Source organism: Lotus japonicus, chromosome 1 (genome assembly GCF_012489685.1).
Source record: "Lotus japonicus ecotype B-129 chromosome 1, LjGifu_v1.2".
In the NCBI taxonomy this organism is placed as follows: domain Eukaryota; kingdom Viridiplantae; phylum Streptophyta; class Magnoliopsida; order Fabales; family Fabaceae; genus Lotus; species Lotus japonicus.
In genome coordinates, this window is record NC_080041.1 from 134,246,191 (window position 1) to 134,262,622 (window position 16,432).

General features: G+C 36.6%; 3 protein-coding genes across 3 annotated transcripts; all 3 read right to left on the minus strand.

The window, feature by feature from the left end:
* Window positions 1-2,297: 2,297 nt before the first annotated feature.
* Window positions 2,298-3,858, minus strand: LOC130731159 (60S ribosomal protein L22-3). Its single transcript, XM_057583362.1, has 3 exons — window positions 3,711-3,858; window positions 3,211-3,453; window positions 2,298-2,632 (listed from the first exon to the last, which is right to left on the minus strand). The coding sequence occupies exons 2-3, from the start codon at window positions 3,438-3,440 to the stop codon at window positions 2,488-2,490; spliced, it is 375 nt and encodes a 124-aa protein (XP_057439345.1). The 5' UTR covers window positions 3,441-3,453; window positions 3,711-3,858; the 3' UTR covers window positions 2,298-2,487.
* A 2,177-nt stretch (window positions 3,859-6,035) lies between these two features.
* On the minus strand, window positions 6,036-11,342 carry LOC130731158 (E3 ubiquitin-protein ligase RFI2). The gene is made up of 6 exons (XM_057583361.1): window positions 10,837-11,342; window positions 10,104-10,273; window positions 9,304-9,362; window positions 7,676-7,701; window positions 7,204-7,588; window positions 6,036-6,988 (listed from the first exon to the last, which is right to left on the minus strand). Exons 1-6 carry the CDS (start codon window positions 10,982-10,984, stop codon window positions 6,544-6,546), a joined length of 1,233 nt encoding a protein of 410 aa, XP_057439344.1. The 5' UTR covers window positions 10,985-11,342; the 3' UTR covers window positions 6,036-6,543.
* A 1,316-nt stretch (window positions 11,343-12,658) lies between these two features.
* Window positions 12,659-16,213, minus strand: LOC130731160 (26S proteasome regulatory subunit 6A homolog). Its single transcript, XM_057583363.1, has 10 exons — window positions 16,008-16,213; window positions 15,798-15,914; window positions 15,269-15,376; window positions 14,893-15,084; window positions 14,585-14,776; window positions 14,052-14,170; window positions 13,820-13,907; window positions 13,451-13,570; window positions 13,229-13,369; window positions 12,659-13,011 (listed from the first exon to the last, which is right to left on the minus strand). The coding sequence occupies exons 1-10, from the start codon at window positions 16,122-16,124 to the stop codon at window positions 12,934-12,936; spliced, it is 1,272 nt and encodes a 423-aa protein (XP_057439346.1). The 5' UTR covers window positions 16,125-16,213; the 3' UTR covers window positions 12,659-12,933.
* Between the last annotated feature and the right edge of the window lie 219 nt (window positions 16,214-16,432).

Genomic DNA, 16,432 nt, shown 5'->3' on the forward strand with positions numbered 1-16,432 from the left:
TTATATATAGGAATGCCGAATGCGTTATTGGTACGGATGGATATGTTTTTTATATATATATAGGAATGTGTTTTACAAATTACTTTTCATATTTACGGATGAATATGTTTTTTTTGGTATATACGAATGTGTTATTAGTTTTTTATTTTGGAGAGAAATTGGGATGTTATGAAAGTGCCACATGACACAACATTCTAAATAAAAAACCTTCTTTTAGTATATTTTATATATATATATATATACATATATATATATACATATATATATATATATAAATAAAGAGAGAGATAGATAGATTGATATAGATGGAAAGATTCAAGGTTAGTGTTTTAAAATTAAGAGAAATATATGAATAAAAGATTTACAATTCATTCCACCTAGTCAATTACATAAGCAATTAAGTGGTAAATTTGTTCTATTCAAACAATGAAAAATAATTTTCATTCCATTTCATTATATTTAATTCTACTTTGTTTCATTAGGTTTCATATATCCAAAAATATTCTAATTAAACAAAAGAGTAATTTTTTTCTCCTTGTAGAAAATTTATTTTATGATAGTTTGTTGAATGTATGCACTATGGGATGTGAGATGTCTACAAAACACTTAACAAATTATAAAGATAGAATTAGAAAAAAAAAAGTAAATTCTTTTATAACCAAGACTGACAAACATGAAATATGATGTAATAAAATGTACTACTGCATGCACTTCCATTTTCATCCTATGGCAAAAAGACAAGCATGAACAAGAAAGGATGGAATGGCAGTAGATTTGTGTAAATGACATAAGAGATGGCGTGTGTTGTGTTGTGACAGTCGACCAATCTCAGTGGAACTGAAAGTTTGCCTTAGAAAGTGGGGGGTTCTGTTCGTCTGACCTTGTTGGCTGTTGCTGGCTCATTTTAGTTCTACATGTATGGAAAGGAACCTCATTTGCTATGTGTTGTTGGAAATTGAAGTGTAATGTAAGTAAGATGGAGGAGACAATCAAGTAAGGCAATGTTCCCAACTTTAAATATCAAGTTATTTCAACACGCAATGCACCAACATCTAATGTTGGAATATGATTATGTCACAATGCTAGAGAGAAGAAGGAAGAGTAGGGACATCTAAAGGATACGTATCTAAGCGGAGAGAAGAATATGGAAAATCAGTTAAATCGGTTGTCACACAATTTAATGCATGGAGACTCTAGAAGTTACACTTAGTAAGTTTTACTAAGAAGTGGTTTTTACTTAGTAATTTAATGGATGGAGACTCTAGAACCAATCAATCAAACACACTAAAACATTTTTATTTTTGTTCTTGTGCCTGTTTGATAAGTATTTTCATAATTGACGGCGGATTTCTACATTCTTTCTCCTCCTACAGACAACTTACTTACACAGCATTCTTCTCATAATTGATCTTGATTTTAGAATTGAAGATACAAAAAATAATTCCAAACATACGCTTGAATTTGATGTTTGAATTGAGATTTTTGAATATATTGATGAGAAAATTTGATTATGTAGGGGAATGACGTGAAATAAAGTTATGCAATCTCATAAATGATTATGACTACTAAAAAGTTTAAATTTGTAGTGTCTTTGCAAAATCAATTACGGAGAAAAGCTAAACATCTAAACAGAGCAAGGCTAAACATCTAAGCAGCGCAAGGCTCGCTGGACTAAATTCTATAAATGTTTTGATAAAATTAGCTCAAAGCTATGAATAGAAGAGAAATTAATTGAAAAGAGATATGAATGGTAGAAAATGAAAAATTGGATAGAAAAAGAAGATATATATGATGAAAAATGAGTGAAAATGGAACATAAACCAACTTTGATATGAATATTCACACTCTACTTTCTCTTCCATATCATTTCTAATTCTACCCACTTCCTATTCATATTTTCTTCTTTTTTCATCACAACCCATCTCTTCTAGATCTCACTCACACAAGGAGGTGGAATTTAGTGATGGATGAATTATATTGGATAAAAAGCTCTTGGCCTTAATATGCTGTTGTTTAAATAGCTTTATTAAAGTATAACTTACTATCCCATGACAATTTACATTTAACCTTATCAGGATTATAATCCATGATTTAGGAAAACAAGATCCCATCCAACACATGTTGAGGAGGGTATACCTTCAATACTATTGATTATTTCAAAACAAAATACACAATTTGAAGAAAAATTACTGAGTAAAAACTTTGAACAAGACACTGAGCTTATGTATCGATATAGGGCGAGGTATGTGTCTTTATGGGAAAATTCGTTCAAAGAAACACAAAGCAGAGCAACTGTCTTTAAGGTGGAAACAACACAGAATAATATGCAAACTCTATTCCCAATTCAACATCAATGACAATCAAAACTGTGAAATTGCAACAGATCTAAACAAAACATTGTATCTCAAGCAATACTTGCCAAAAGGGAAAGTAGCCCTAGGAAAAATGGTAAACAAAGTTCTTAAAATAAATAAGCTGGTTAAACAATTAATCTTCTTCCTCCCCTTCGTTCTCAGCGATGTTGAAGTACCTCAGTTCATAAACACTTCTATCTTTGTTTGAAGCAATCACTCTGAGCCAGTCTCTAACGTTGTGTTTCTTCAAGTACTTCTTGGTCAAGTACTTCAAGTACCTGGAGCCAAGTTAGATGTTAAGCAGGTAGACCTTAGTATATGAGAAACAATATGATTGGAAAAAAGTTTAAAAAACATCAAAGCACATCATATTGCAAAACACTGACATGATGCTGTGAATTTGGTGCTAAATTGCTACCATACTTTGAATATTTAAGCAATCTAGAGTAACACATTCTATACATAACTCGTTCTACAACAAGGAAAACACAACATAACATTCCATGAATTACTGTTAATGATAGTGTATCAGGCCGTATAAAATGCAGCGAAGACAACAGCCAGAAAGCAATTGGAAGGAGCTTATCAAACATAGGGCTAATTGACACTAAAGATTAGAACCATGCTCTCCATCATGGCTTACAATCTCAAAACTCAATCACTCAAAATTATCAAACAATGTAGAAAAAAACCAATAAACTCCACAATTTCAAGCTAATAAGCAACATATATTAAACCATGACACAAAAGGGTATATTCATTTCCTATCATATGAAACTAGCTGTTGGATTACAAAAAACTACAAATACAGTCTAAAGATAAGTGTAAACAAATGAAGGAGGGGAAAGGGAATTACCTCTTGGAGAAGTTGCTGTCAGAGGTAACAGAGATCTTGTTCTTGTCACGAGCAATGGAGACAACATCACCAAGAGCACCAGCCTTACCACCAACCTTGATCCTCTCCTGAAGGAACTTCTCAAGTGAAGCAATGTCCATGATCTTATCCTCCACTGGCTTTGCACAGTCAATGGTGAAGGTCACCGCCTTCTTCTTCCCCTTGGCTCCAGCTGCAACACCTCGACTCATTTTCTTCAACTCTCTGCATCCACCCACCAAAAACCAAAACGCTTATTCATAACACATGTCAAAAAAATAAACTTTTCATGAAATCAGAGCAATTTCATGATCTGGGTATCCCAGAAACCTAATAAACTCAGTTAAAATCTTTGTTTCTGCAAATCTAATCAAAGTACTGAGCAGAAGTGAGAGTTTCAAGTGAAAAATGGAGAAAACTTCAATTGGGTTTCGTTGTTGATTAAACAGAGGTGTATGAATGTTGAATGGAAAGAGCGTTACCGGAGATGCACGTGAAGAAGAGCAGCGGCGAGGACTGCGAAGAGGGATGACAACGGCGATGGCTATTTAGGGTTTGGAATTGGAATTTTATACGGTGGATTCGAGAGTGAACGATAATTGCTAATGGGCCACATGCTTGCTTTAGGGTCATTAGTTGGGCCTTGGATATAAAAAACAAGTCTAGTTTTGTTACAAAAATATTATCATCCTATGGAAAATGCAGCTTAGGAAACATTATTAGTTATAAATTTTAGTAGAATTAAGTGAAATTTGGATGGCTTGTCATCAGCAATTGGCTTAATTCAAATCCTCCATTCTCTTGATCGGATTGTTTAAGTTGTAAGACATCTCTACTGTGTGATTTTGGTGAAAAAATATGAGCCGACTGATTTTAATCATATGGCTCAAATTTTGTAAATGCGTGAATGTAAGGAAGGAAAACTTAAATTTGTTAGGAACTACTCACAAGTGGTAGGGTTAAGGGTTATGAGCATTGTGTGCAAGCATAGATACTAAAATTTAGGAAAGTACTACTCATCCTCAATCCCTTGACCAAAAATACTTAGCTTTGGTAGTTTAAGTTTGATAGAGTGAATTATGTTTGGAAATTTTATATTGTAAAATGAATTAAAAATTAGATGTTCAACAGTTTCATGAGAAGGATTTTGTGGGTCTATTTTCTGAAGCTCTGGGTATCAGATGAGCTTATGAAGCGGAGGTTATTTCTATTTTGAAGGCTCTTCAATTTAGCAAACAACACACTCTTTCTCATGTGGTGATTGAATGTGATTCCACACTTGCGGTAGGTTGGGTTAACAACAAATCCAATAGACCTTGGAAGTTAAGAAACAAATTGAACTTAATTGATATCCTTGTTGTGGAAGTAGATTGTTTTGAGGTTGTTCATGTATTCAAGGAAGGAAGCTAATCCATTAGCTGACCACTTAGCTAAAACTGGGTGTGATGGAGCTTCCCCTATGTCTGTATTTTACGGTTTGAGCTCATCTTGAGCAAAACCTTGTTGTCTGTCATGTTTTAGCCTTATGTTTTTTGTTGTATCAATTCACCTACTTCAGAAGGTTGGTCACAAGTTTATTATCTATCAATATATTCATTCTCCTTTCGAAAAAAAAAAATAGTTAAGGACTAAATTTTCAGCTCACATAAAATAAGGAGATTGTGTGCTCAAATCCTTTCCAACCCACAAATTCAACAAATGTTCACCATAAGTCCATAACATGCACCAGATTGAAGTCTCGAACAACCCCGCCAGAAATTATTTCCAAACCTAGAACCTTCACCACTCCTAATAACCATCGTCCCAAGCCACTGGCTTTCCTTTCTCTACCAAAATGAGTCACCACAAGCCGTCCACTACTAAGATCAGACCAAACCACCACGAAAAGCACTCCTACATCTGCCACCTTCACCGTCACTTGAGTCTTTACTCACACAAATCAACACCGTATCAAACCTTTTTCCAATCTTAGTCTCTTCAACACTTACTTATGTTCCATTTCTTTTGTTAATTGTGTGGCCTTTTCTTTTCTATGGGCTCCATTTAACGTGCTTGAATGTGAGTGCAAGGGAGGTAAAGCACCACAAACCACAACCAAATGCTTATTTTTCCTCTCTTGTACTCTCCTTCTATTGCTGCTCCCCCAGTATACCATGCTTTATTTGATTTGATTTGTCAACTACACACAATTCATTTATTCCATTTTCAGCGTTTTGGATTAACATCAGCATACCCATGTGCCAAAAGACCTTTCCAGCAACAATGGGAGCTACCAAACCCAAATCCTCCATTCTCTTGCTCTTCTACAAGTGCACCACAACAAGCTATCAAAACTGTAATTAGTTTCGGTGTTTCAATTAGGGGGGAGGGGGAGAAGGAAACATGAAGGGGTAGGGAGAGAGGTGAGTAGCGTGAAGATAAGGGAGGGCGATGGGGTGAAAGAGGGAGAAAGGTGGGTTGGAGGAAGAACAATGGGAGCGATGGAGGGGGGAAGGGCGAAGGAGAAGGGGGGAGAGAGAGAGGGTTCAAAGAGAAAGGTGATCGAGGGAGCGAACACATGTTTGCCACATCACGTTAAGCTGTATTTCATTTGTTTAAACAAAAATGATTATAAACTAAAGTGAAACTTTTGGGGCACCAAAAAGTAACGTTATTGTATACATGAACCACATAAAATAGGGACCAATAAATTATTTAAGTCCAAAATCATATTTAATATGTTTTGAAGTTTTTAAAACATACTTTTCATAAATTCAAATTTTATTAAAAACTTACAAACTAGTTCTATAATAAATATATAAAAAATCTACATCAAACATGGCATGCATATATGATAGTCTATTAATCCAAACTATAGTACTATATTTGGTGCAAGCTTATAAAAAAAATTTGGTGCAAAAGCACCTTATTTAGTAACCACTAAAGATTATTTAATCAAATCAGTCTTGCAAATACCTTAGTTGACTAGTTATCAAGCGAGTTCGAAACCCCCAGCGAGTTCTTGCACAACAGTTTATGAAGACATTTGCCACGCAGTGTGTATCTCAGTACAAAACAGTTGCATGAGCGAGCCACAATAACATATGCAACCACAAATGAGCATACTAGATCGACAATGCCCCAATAGTTCTTTAAATACCTGGTTTACCCAATTGAAAAGCATCTTATTTTTATGCTCTCCAAGGCAGAGAAAACCAGAGGAAGAAGCCAAATCACAATGTCACCACATGGCTGCCAGAAAGATCAATTCCCAAGCATTATGCAACATTTCTCATGCATACATGAATTTTGAATGTTCAATATAAAATCAGTGTATCACCGATTTTGTGAAGGCATTCTTTCTGATTCGTGCCTTCTACTAGATCTGATACCTGGATCTGACCCGCTGGCACTCTGGTGGTATGCTCTACCAACTTGATTCAATAACAATGAAGGCGAGTGATCTCTTTCCCAAGGATGGAAGCGGCTGGGCAGATCAGATTCTTCCTGAAAATTTGGTCCTGGCACACTGTTAGGGATGTAAACGAAGCGAGCATTGTCTGATGATGAGGTCCCTGGTGCTAATGGACCTAACAGAGAATGACTATTGGATCTTCGACTGCTGGAAGCAACAGGTGTCCTCATTGTCGTAGAATTAGGAGGTTGCTGAGGCTGATAGTATGCTTGAAGAGCCTGGACTCTATCACGAGCACGAGCATTGCTTCCTGGATAAGGAGGGATCATTGAAGATGCAACAGAGTTCCCAGCTCTGGCACCCGAACTGCAACATTACAAGCATCTGAGTGTCAACCTCATGACCCTAGCAAATTTCATAATATGATTCAACTCAATTTCAGTGTGTATTTTATGACACCATATGACATTGAGCGTATAATATGATGTCTCACATCAAGTTACATTTGAGGATTCAGCAATATACTAACTTCTGCAAACAAAAAAGTGTCCCGGTAAGGTACAAGAACTCTAAAGAGGTACCTGTGACCGACAAGGAAGGGATGCACAAAAGATCCGGACCGAGGGACCTCTGAACCAACCCTAGCAGGCCTTTGAGTACCAGCTGATACTGAAGGCTGATCAGCAACACCTAGACGGCTGGTGGCAGAAGAGAAATGAGATGAATGGTGTTCCCAACTGTGATAATGAAGATCTACTGCAGGATATGTGTAGGAGGTTGGCATGTCACTAGGTCTGGGTGGACCATTCCAGTGGGGAAAGTTAGAATCTTCTGAAACAGTTCCACCAGAGTTGGAGGTCGAGGGATGTATCGGTCCAATGTAAGCAATATATGGACAAGGATGACTAGCAGATGATACAGCTGTATGTTCAGCAAATACAGCATGTTGTCCCAGTAAATCATGATCTGCATCTCAAAATTCCAGTAGAGATAACATATTCAGTCAAATGCAAGATGATGAAAAGGAGGCTGAAGCAGGAAAAAGTATCTTACATGCAGTTGAGGAAATCTCCCCTTCCCTGGAAAAAGAAAAACACAATATGATTTAACGTCTGCTCTAGAAGATTTTTGTGGGGGAGGGGGATGTACGGATATTACCAAAGCAAGAATAAAACCATTAAACACCATTAAGTAGTAACACATGCTAATATAACCATAACCAATATTCCATTTCAGTATGTCGGCTCCACAATATAATAATAGTTACAGAACTGGATCAGTTTTCAAACCCCAACATTCCAGTCTAGACAAATCATATGTTGGAAATGACTAGCAATAGCAAAATTACCAGGGATGCAAAACCAACACCATTCATACATACCACATTGATTCATTTTTTGTCCTACCAACAAAATAAGATATCTCGGAAAGGAGAATTACGAGCAAGGGGGATAGGGTATATATCCTTAAACCCTTTTTTTCGTGTACATGAGATTTTTAAACCAAAAATCCTCCACACAAGCCACAGCCCCGTGAACCTAGTGGTTATCCTCCTTATACATTGCATCAAAAAGAAAAGATATTGTCAGATTGAGCACTTGCAACTAGGCCATAAGCTATAATAGTTGTTATTTGACGCATACTTATCTACTTAATTCCATCTGCAAGTGTCATGGTTCAATCTAACTATGGGCCTCTGGCCTTACGTCACAGCCAAGTGACCAACATTCTTTCTCCTAGCACCTGCCTCGAAAGTTCATTGTTCAGGCAGGATATTGGCCTAACAAAGCCTTTTCGAAGAAACAAACATGTGGCCTTGGCTCTAATATTACTTGCTGCACCAAGTCTTACCATAAGCCAAAAGCTTCACTTGTTAGTCACAGGTTAACTTTTACTACCTATGTCCAAAACCAATCACCATATTACAATATGACTCCAACTCTAACTGGACCTTGCCAAGGCAGTATGCTGGCCCAGACCATCAATCCCCTCACATCACTAGTGTCCAGGAGTTTGTGTGTCTTAACAAGAATCAAGCCTGGATTGAATCTAACTATGACCCGCCTAACCTTGCCAAAGCAAAATATTAGCCTACGGTCAACAATCCCCCTCCTAACACAAACCACTTACCAGCAACTAAGGCCTTTTCAAGAACAAAACCTTCAGTTCAACCTGACTCCCTTCAATATGTTAATGACTTGATTAAACAAACATGAAAAACTTTTCACAAACAAAAATTTCAAATGAAGTCATAGTCAACAAATATGCCCAAAACAACATTAAAGCTCATTCTGCATAAACACCTTAGATTTTTCCGTCAAGATCTAAAAATGTGGGCACTGAAACAAACATCCAAGATATTGTTGTGATGTGGTTAATTGTTCATAGACACACAACATTTTCATCCAGAATTCCGGTTTGTAAGTTGTAACTTTCACAAATATAATTATCTTCAACATATGACAAGTATATGATGTAAAAATATGTGACAAGAAGATTACATTCAAGTAGACATAACAAAACCCTTAATACTGACTTCAAGTACCGATTATATCTTAGAACTGGCTTTAACAAAAAATCCCTAAGCATGCTTTTCTCAAGGCCCAGACACATCAAAGTTAACAAAATTTGAACTGAGATTAGTCTGCATGCATATTCTGTTATGTTAACTAGAAGCTTACTCGAAAGATGAAGGAAGACGGGCCAAGTTACCAAAAGGGCACCAGTGAACTCCAAAGGACTGCACAAAGCATTTAGAAATCAAAGTTTAGTCAAAACGGTAAGCAGAATATATATATACCCACACAATAATGAAAAAAGAAGAAATAATTCCAACTAAAGCCAGTAATGCCAAACTTGAAATTCCAAGTTCTAACTACTTACAATAAAATAAAGATTTTGGCTACATTTAAGGGCTGTAACAAGGGAGAAAAAAAGACTGCGCCCGTCGGGATTAGTAGTACATTTCGAAGATTCAAAGATTGGCAGAGGTATAGGAATGAAAAAGGAAAATAAAAAAGGGACAACTCTTTAGGTTCCTTCTCAAGGTTGTGCTTCTAGTTTATTTTTTCATTATTGGTAAGATTGGGCAGCCCAGTTCATGTTTAATATACTTCGGCTCTCTGTTTTCTTACTCTTCTCTACTTAGGAGAAATCAATATCCTGCCAAACTCTCCCTCTCTTCTTTCTTTCCAATCTGTTGTTTCTTCTCTAAACAAATATTTGATCTATAAGATCTTATGAGATTAATGGGTATGTCAGGAAGCAATAATTTTACAAATGCAAATGAGAAGATAACCAATTTAAGCGGCTTGAAGGAAATGGATAAATAACAAAAGGTGATCAACAAACAAAATAAACAGTCAGTATTTAGTATTTACATAAAATCGTTTGTCAATAAGACATTGCAAGCACATTTTTATTGTGTAACACAAAAAAACGGCACCAATATAATTAATGGGATGCATGCAGTTCCTTTTACCATTTCAGAGTAGCCAAGATCATATAGATCCTCATCATGTGTCCAGTCTTCCATGCTAAATTCTGGATAAGAACGGGAACCATTAGCATAAAGCCACTGACCTTTCTCAACCTTGCGACAATTTGGGCATTGCATTGCCCCTTTCATATTGAAGGCTGATCCAATGCAATCTGAACAACAACAACATAAAGAAGGACATGAGAAGCATAACAATACGATGTCATGCCGCGTGGATGCAGCAATCAGCTTGTTTAAGAAATCATTTCCAAAAACATATAACCTAGAAATGTTGCTTAAAACAAGAATATGCACTAATGAAACAAGTGTTGTAAATTAAAGTACTAGTACTAGATGAGTCTTCCAACAGAATCAGCTACTGTCAGTTTAAGCGTTTAACAATCAGAATCATAAAATTCAATTGACTACTATTGTTATCTGTAGCACAGGACAGAAGAAATCCATTGCAAACAGAAATTCTTAAAACCCCTATCTCTGCTGTAATTCGATGGCAGGAGCACAGGATTGAGCCAATTGAGGACAATAAGAGCAAAGATCCACCTCAGTGCTCGTAATACTTGTTACAAAATGATAATAAAACTCAAATTTCTCAGTTTCTATCTCGTAAACCAGTGAAGAATATGAAAATTCAGATCTCAAACGGTGAAAGTCGAAATCAATTGATAAACAGTTACAACAATTGGATCGAAATTAAGATGAAGGAGTGAGGAGTTACCGAGATGAAATTGATGGCCACATAGAAGCTTGGCGAAGGATCGATCGCCGGTGTCTGCAACAACCTCGAGGCAAATTGAACAAGGGACGGAGGAGTTAGGTGAACCACCTCCTCCACCGTCATCATCATCGAGTTTTCCAAGACCCATCGGAATTGAAAAAACCTAGAATGGCATCACATGAGTAACTCTAGAACCACCAGGCTGGGTGTGATTTGCGGTAGTTGTGTGCGGCGGTGGAGGGAGTAAAAGTGCTACTGTGATTGGATTAGGGACGCCGGAGAGAAGAAAATGCGACGGAGAAGGTAGAAGGTGGAAGGAAGCGTGTTTGGTGGGTATTAGTTAGATCTGTGTATGTATGTATCAGAATTCTAAGCAGTTTCTTTTCTTTTCATTTTCAATTCTTATTCTTATGGTTTTCAGCATATAGATTAGATAGATAGATAGATAGATAGATAGATAAAAAGAGAGAGAAGAGAGGTCCAAGATGGTTTTAGATCAATTTCCACTTTCTCTATCCCGTTTAATTTTAGTTGAAACCGTCTTTGGATTTCTACCTTATTCACCCCGCACGCGTTTTATAATATTTTTTATTTTTTATATTTTCCAATTGATTTTACTAATACATATCTGAGCCTAGTATAGAAAAATAAATATGGGATTAATTTTATGCACCCAAGGTTGTAAAATATTTTTATACAATTAACTGATTAAATTTTAAGAAGAATTTAATTACTATGCATTGATAGCTTTGTTTTGCACCATCACTCAATTATAATTCATTAATTTGTCATGTCTTAACTAACTTAATTTAAGATTTTTTGGCACCAAGCTTGTATGAGTCTAATTCTTCCGTCACCGATATTGAATCTGAGCCTTCTTTGAAAGAATCGCAAACAAATAGTAAATTGCTTAGCTTATCGAGTTCGCCCTTTCTTTATTCGTTATAAAGTAGAGATAGAAAGCAAAACTATATGACAATGAAAAATGGAGAAATGTAATTGAATGCATGTGTGAAATACTTTCCATCGTTAGTGTATACAAATTGATATCAAATAATTAGCTTTTAAAACTATTTGATAATAGTATCAAATAGTTGCGTTTGCAGGTGTGGATGGTGATGGCCATGAATCATGATGATGGCGGGGGCGGTGGTGGGAGAGGGTGGTGCCAACGGTAGTGGTTTTGGTTCTGACGATGACAGAAGTGGTGGATGGTGACAATGATAAAGGGTGGTGGAGGCGGTTGTATGGGTGGTGGTGGTGGAGGGTGATGGTTGTGGTGGTCACATGGCAGTATGGTGGTGGTGACATCAATGTTGTGGGGCAATAGTGGCGGCGATGGAGGTTGGTAGTTCTGGTGGTGGCGATGGCGAAGGGTGGTGTCAACAATACTGGTAATGGTGGTCAGTGGCAACGACAACAACGATGGAGGGAGGTGGCGGTGATAGCAGCAACAATTGCATTGGTGTGGCAGTGGTGAAGAGTGGTTGTGTTGGTGACTGTGGATTAAGTTTTTCAAATAACTTAAGTCACAATCGTATCATCAATCATGTCTTATCCTACATCCGTAAGTTGGATTAAATCATTCATCATTTCAACGTATAAGTGTGGATTGATGAAAAAGCATGTACAATACAATATTAGTACCAAATATAGATAAACATATAAAACATACAAATAAGAAAAATTTGTACGAATTGATTTTGTACCATTATCCTACTTTTTTTTGGGTAGATATTATCCAACTTTTTTATAACGTAATTATCCTACTTATTCAATAACATTGTCTTATTTTTAATATTGATAATCTTTAGCTGCTTGATTTCATGCAATCACAGGTTAGATTTAACTTGCTCAGTCCTGTTTTTGATCATCCCTTGTACACCAAATGGTAATAAATTCATGAGTCATTAATGATCGAAGATAAACTTGCAGCATGACCAACACGATGAATTCAAAAATCAAAATAGATACAACATGTATATAAGCTGCTTCTTAGAAATAGATAATGGTGCCAAGCAGGTTACATTTGACTCGAGTGAAGTTTGCAAACAAATGTCAAACAACAATGCTGGTTGATCGTTGCTTGTAGTGTGCTTATGCATAATAGTTCAAGCTTGCTTTCTTCTTTGCTTGGACCTGAATGATACCCTCATTGAAGTCCTCATGGTTCACCTGTCATAGGGCAAAAAACAGATTTAATGATTATTTCCACATTAGCAAAGACATTTCATATCATAAATTCTAGCTTGATCCAAAGCCATGGCATTAAGCAAGTCAACAGAAAACAAAAGAAAGAAAGATCCAAACAGCAATGACAACCCAATAAATTCGTGCAATAGTCATGATTTTTAAATTATTAAAGTTGTTGCATATCTGGAAGAAAGCAAACCTCGGTTGCATCACGGCGAAGGGCTAACATGCCAGCTTCAACACAGACAGCTTTAAGTTGTGCTCCGTTGAAATCATCTGTGGACCGAGCTAATTCTTCGAAGTTGACATCTGGGTTAACATTCATCTTACGAGAATGGATCTATAATATTAACGAGAAAGCTGTAAGTAAATGTTCTGTCAAAAAAAAAATATTAACAGATAAAGTTCCAAGATTCCAAACCTGCAGAATTCGGGCTCTAGCTTCTTCAGTAGGGTGTGGGAACTCAATTTTTCGATCCAATCTACCAGAACGCATAAGGGCAGGATCAAGAATATCTGCACGGTTTGTTGCTGCAATCACCTGTAATTTAAAAGAATAAGTGAACATGGCATTTCAACACCAAAATCCTGACTGACCAAAAATCTAATACGCTTCTACGCTCTAAACCTAAATAATCACTAATTAAGTAATAGTATAAGTGACTAATCCGAAAGATGGGTTTTCAGAAGATATAATCTAATATGTTTAACCCAGAGAAAACAAAACATCTTTGGAGCTTATTGTACACATTAATCAGAGAGACACGCATGAGAAGAGTAGAAGACACACCTTAATCCGGTCATCACTACTAAAACCATCAAGCTGATTGAGCAATTCCAACATAGTACGTTGTACCTCCCTGTCTCCACTTACTTCACTGCAATCAGCCACCCGGTACATCATTAGGTTGCTGAACTACTATTCAAAACAAAGAAAAACCACCCCACTCGAAAAAACAGAACCCCAAGAAAAAAAGGAAAGGAAAATGCAAATGTAGTTCTGAAGTCCTGCCGTCTCATACCTATCAAAACGCTTTGTTCCAATTGCATCAATTTCATCTATAAATATAATGCAAGGAGACTTCTCTTTTGCCAGCTGAAAAGCATCACGGACGAGTTTTGCTCCATCTCCTATGAACATCTGTAAAATTCCAGGTTAGATTACTCCATTCCAAACCGAGTATAAAGACCTGAGTACAAACATCTAAGCAAGTAATACAAAATGTAACAGAGGAAAGAACTCTGGCTATTTAGATGAATTGAAGAGATGGGGAATCGTCAGATATTACAACCAAGAATATTTATCTTTCATAAGGAAAACATAAGAATAAGTAACCCCAAACAATCAACAAGTTTCATCAGCATAGATCACAAGAAAATTTTAAGCCAGAAAAGATTGGAGAGTATCAAAATGCATGCCCGTGAAATCCAGCAAAACAGAAAATACTAACTACTGAGTTATATAACGAAGAGGAGAAAAAGTTAACAAATAAGCAACAATGAAATCATTAGCCACGATGAGCTAAGAGGAAAACAATATTGGGAAGGGCCATACCTGCACCAGCTGGGGTCCAGCCAGCTTAAGAAAAGTGGCATTGGTTTGTGCTGCACAAGCACGAGCCATCAATGTTTTTCCAGTCCCTGGAGGTCCATATAAGAGCACTCCTTTTGGTGGGCGAACTCCTAATTTCTGGAACCGCTCCTTATGGGTCATTGGCAAAACAATGGCTTCTACTAATTCTTGGATCTGTTGGCAAATATCAAGTTATTATCACAGAAACCCTGTTACCCAACCATAAATAACAAAAAGAAAAAATTAAAGGTGTTTTAAGTTTTAACATATTCCCAGTAATTAAATCATACCTGCTTTTCTAACCCACCAACGTCATTGTAGTCCTCTGTCGGTTTTTCATCGACTTCCATGGCTTTAACTCGAGAATCATACTCAGAAGGCAGCGTATCCAAGATTAAGTAACTATCTTTGTTAACGCCAACCAAATCCCCAGGTTTTAACGTGTCAGGGTCGACAAGCCCAACAACAGGAAGAAAGATTGTCTGTATTCAAAAGCAAACATACTTCATTATCAAAATCAATTATATTAAGGGAATTCATTTGTCAACTAACTCCAAGTCCATTATGATTTTCTGGGGACGCAAAAGAAAAGCAAAAACAGTACTAAATTTGAAATATGGAAACATTAAATAGCTGTAAAAAAGATGAAATTATCAGCTTTGTCACCTGTCGAGTAGATGTCTTTAGCACAACACATTTTCCCTTCCTTTGGGAGTCAAGGTCAATGTTGGCCCCATCTTCTTCAGCTTCATCTTCCGGGTTCATTTCCAATATCTAAATACAGAAACACCATGTCACAACAATTTGAAAGAACATTAAATGTAGGGGGAGGAAAAAAACCAAGTTAGATCTCCAACATATTCAATCACTGATTACCCTTTTCATCTTGATAGATCAACTTTAAATATGGAATCAAACCCTAGGCTAATTGTAGCAAATGCAACAAAATGAACAATGATACATGACAAATTTTAAAAGAAAAAAAAAACACTGAAGTAAACAATTAGTTATCAACTTATCAACACCAGAGATTCCCCAGTAAACCCTATAGTGGAAAGGGGTCAAATTTAGAGTCTAAATTCCTATGGAGTTCAACCTCACTACTTCAAAATAGTTCTGCAATTTAATTCTAGGCTAAAAAGAACATCAATAACATAGAAGAGAAGGAAGAACGAGTGGGCGATGGGAAATTAACCTCAACAATGTTACCAACGAGATAGGGCAACTGCTTATTAAGCTTAATCTTCTCCTGATTCTCTTTAATCTTCTCCTTGAACGATTCCAGTTCCAGATTCGTTCTTTGCAACTCTTCCTTCAAACACAAATTCACAAACAATTCAACAACAAGAAAACATGAAAACAAAGACGCTACGCATTGAATCTAACAAGAATTAGAAATCTCGACCTTGAGAATGCGAATCTCGTTATCGAGAAGACGAGAAGCTCTGGCGATGTCGTCGGTGGACATAGACGCGAGTTGATCGTCTTCCATGTTGGTATCTTCTAGCATAGCGCTCGCCATCACTCACTGTAACCTAATTGCTCTGCGATTCAACTGCTTTTGATCCACACACAACACAAACTTGTTCGAGAGGGCAATTCTTCGCGAAATCCCCTTTTTCTCTTCTTCTATAGTTGTGAAACGGATTTTGTGGGCCGGATTGTAGTAGTGGGCTGAGGTCTTTTTTCTGGACAATTATTATAGGCCCAGTATCAGAGTATGATCAAAACTAATGAAAGAAATTTTAAAGGAACCAAAGCTCATCATAACTTTATGAAATGTTCTATCTTTTCCATTATTTGATTTTGTTTGGTTGTTTAGTAGAAGGT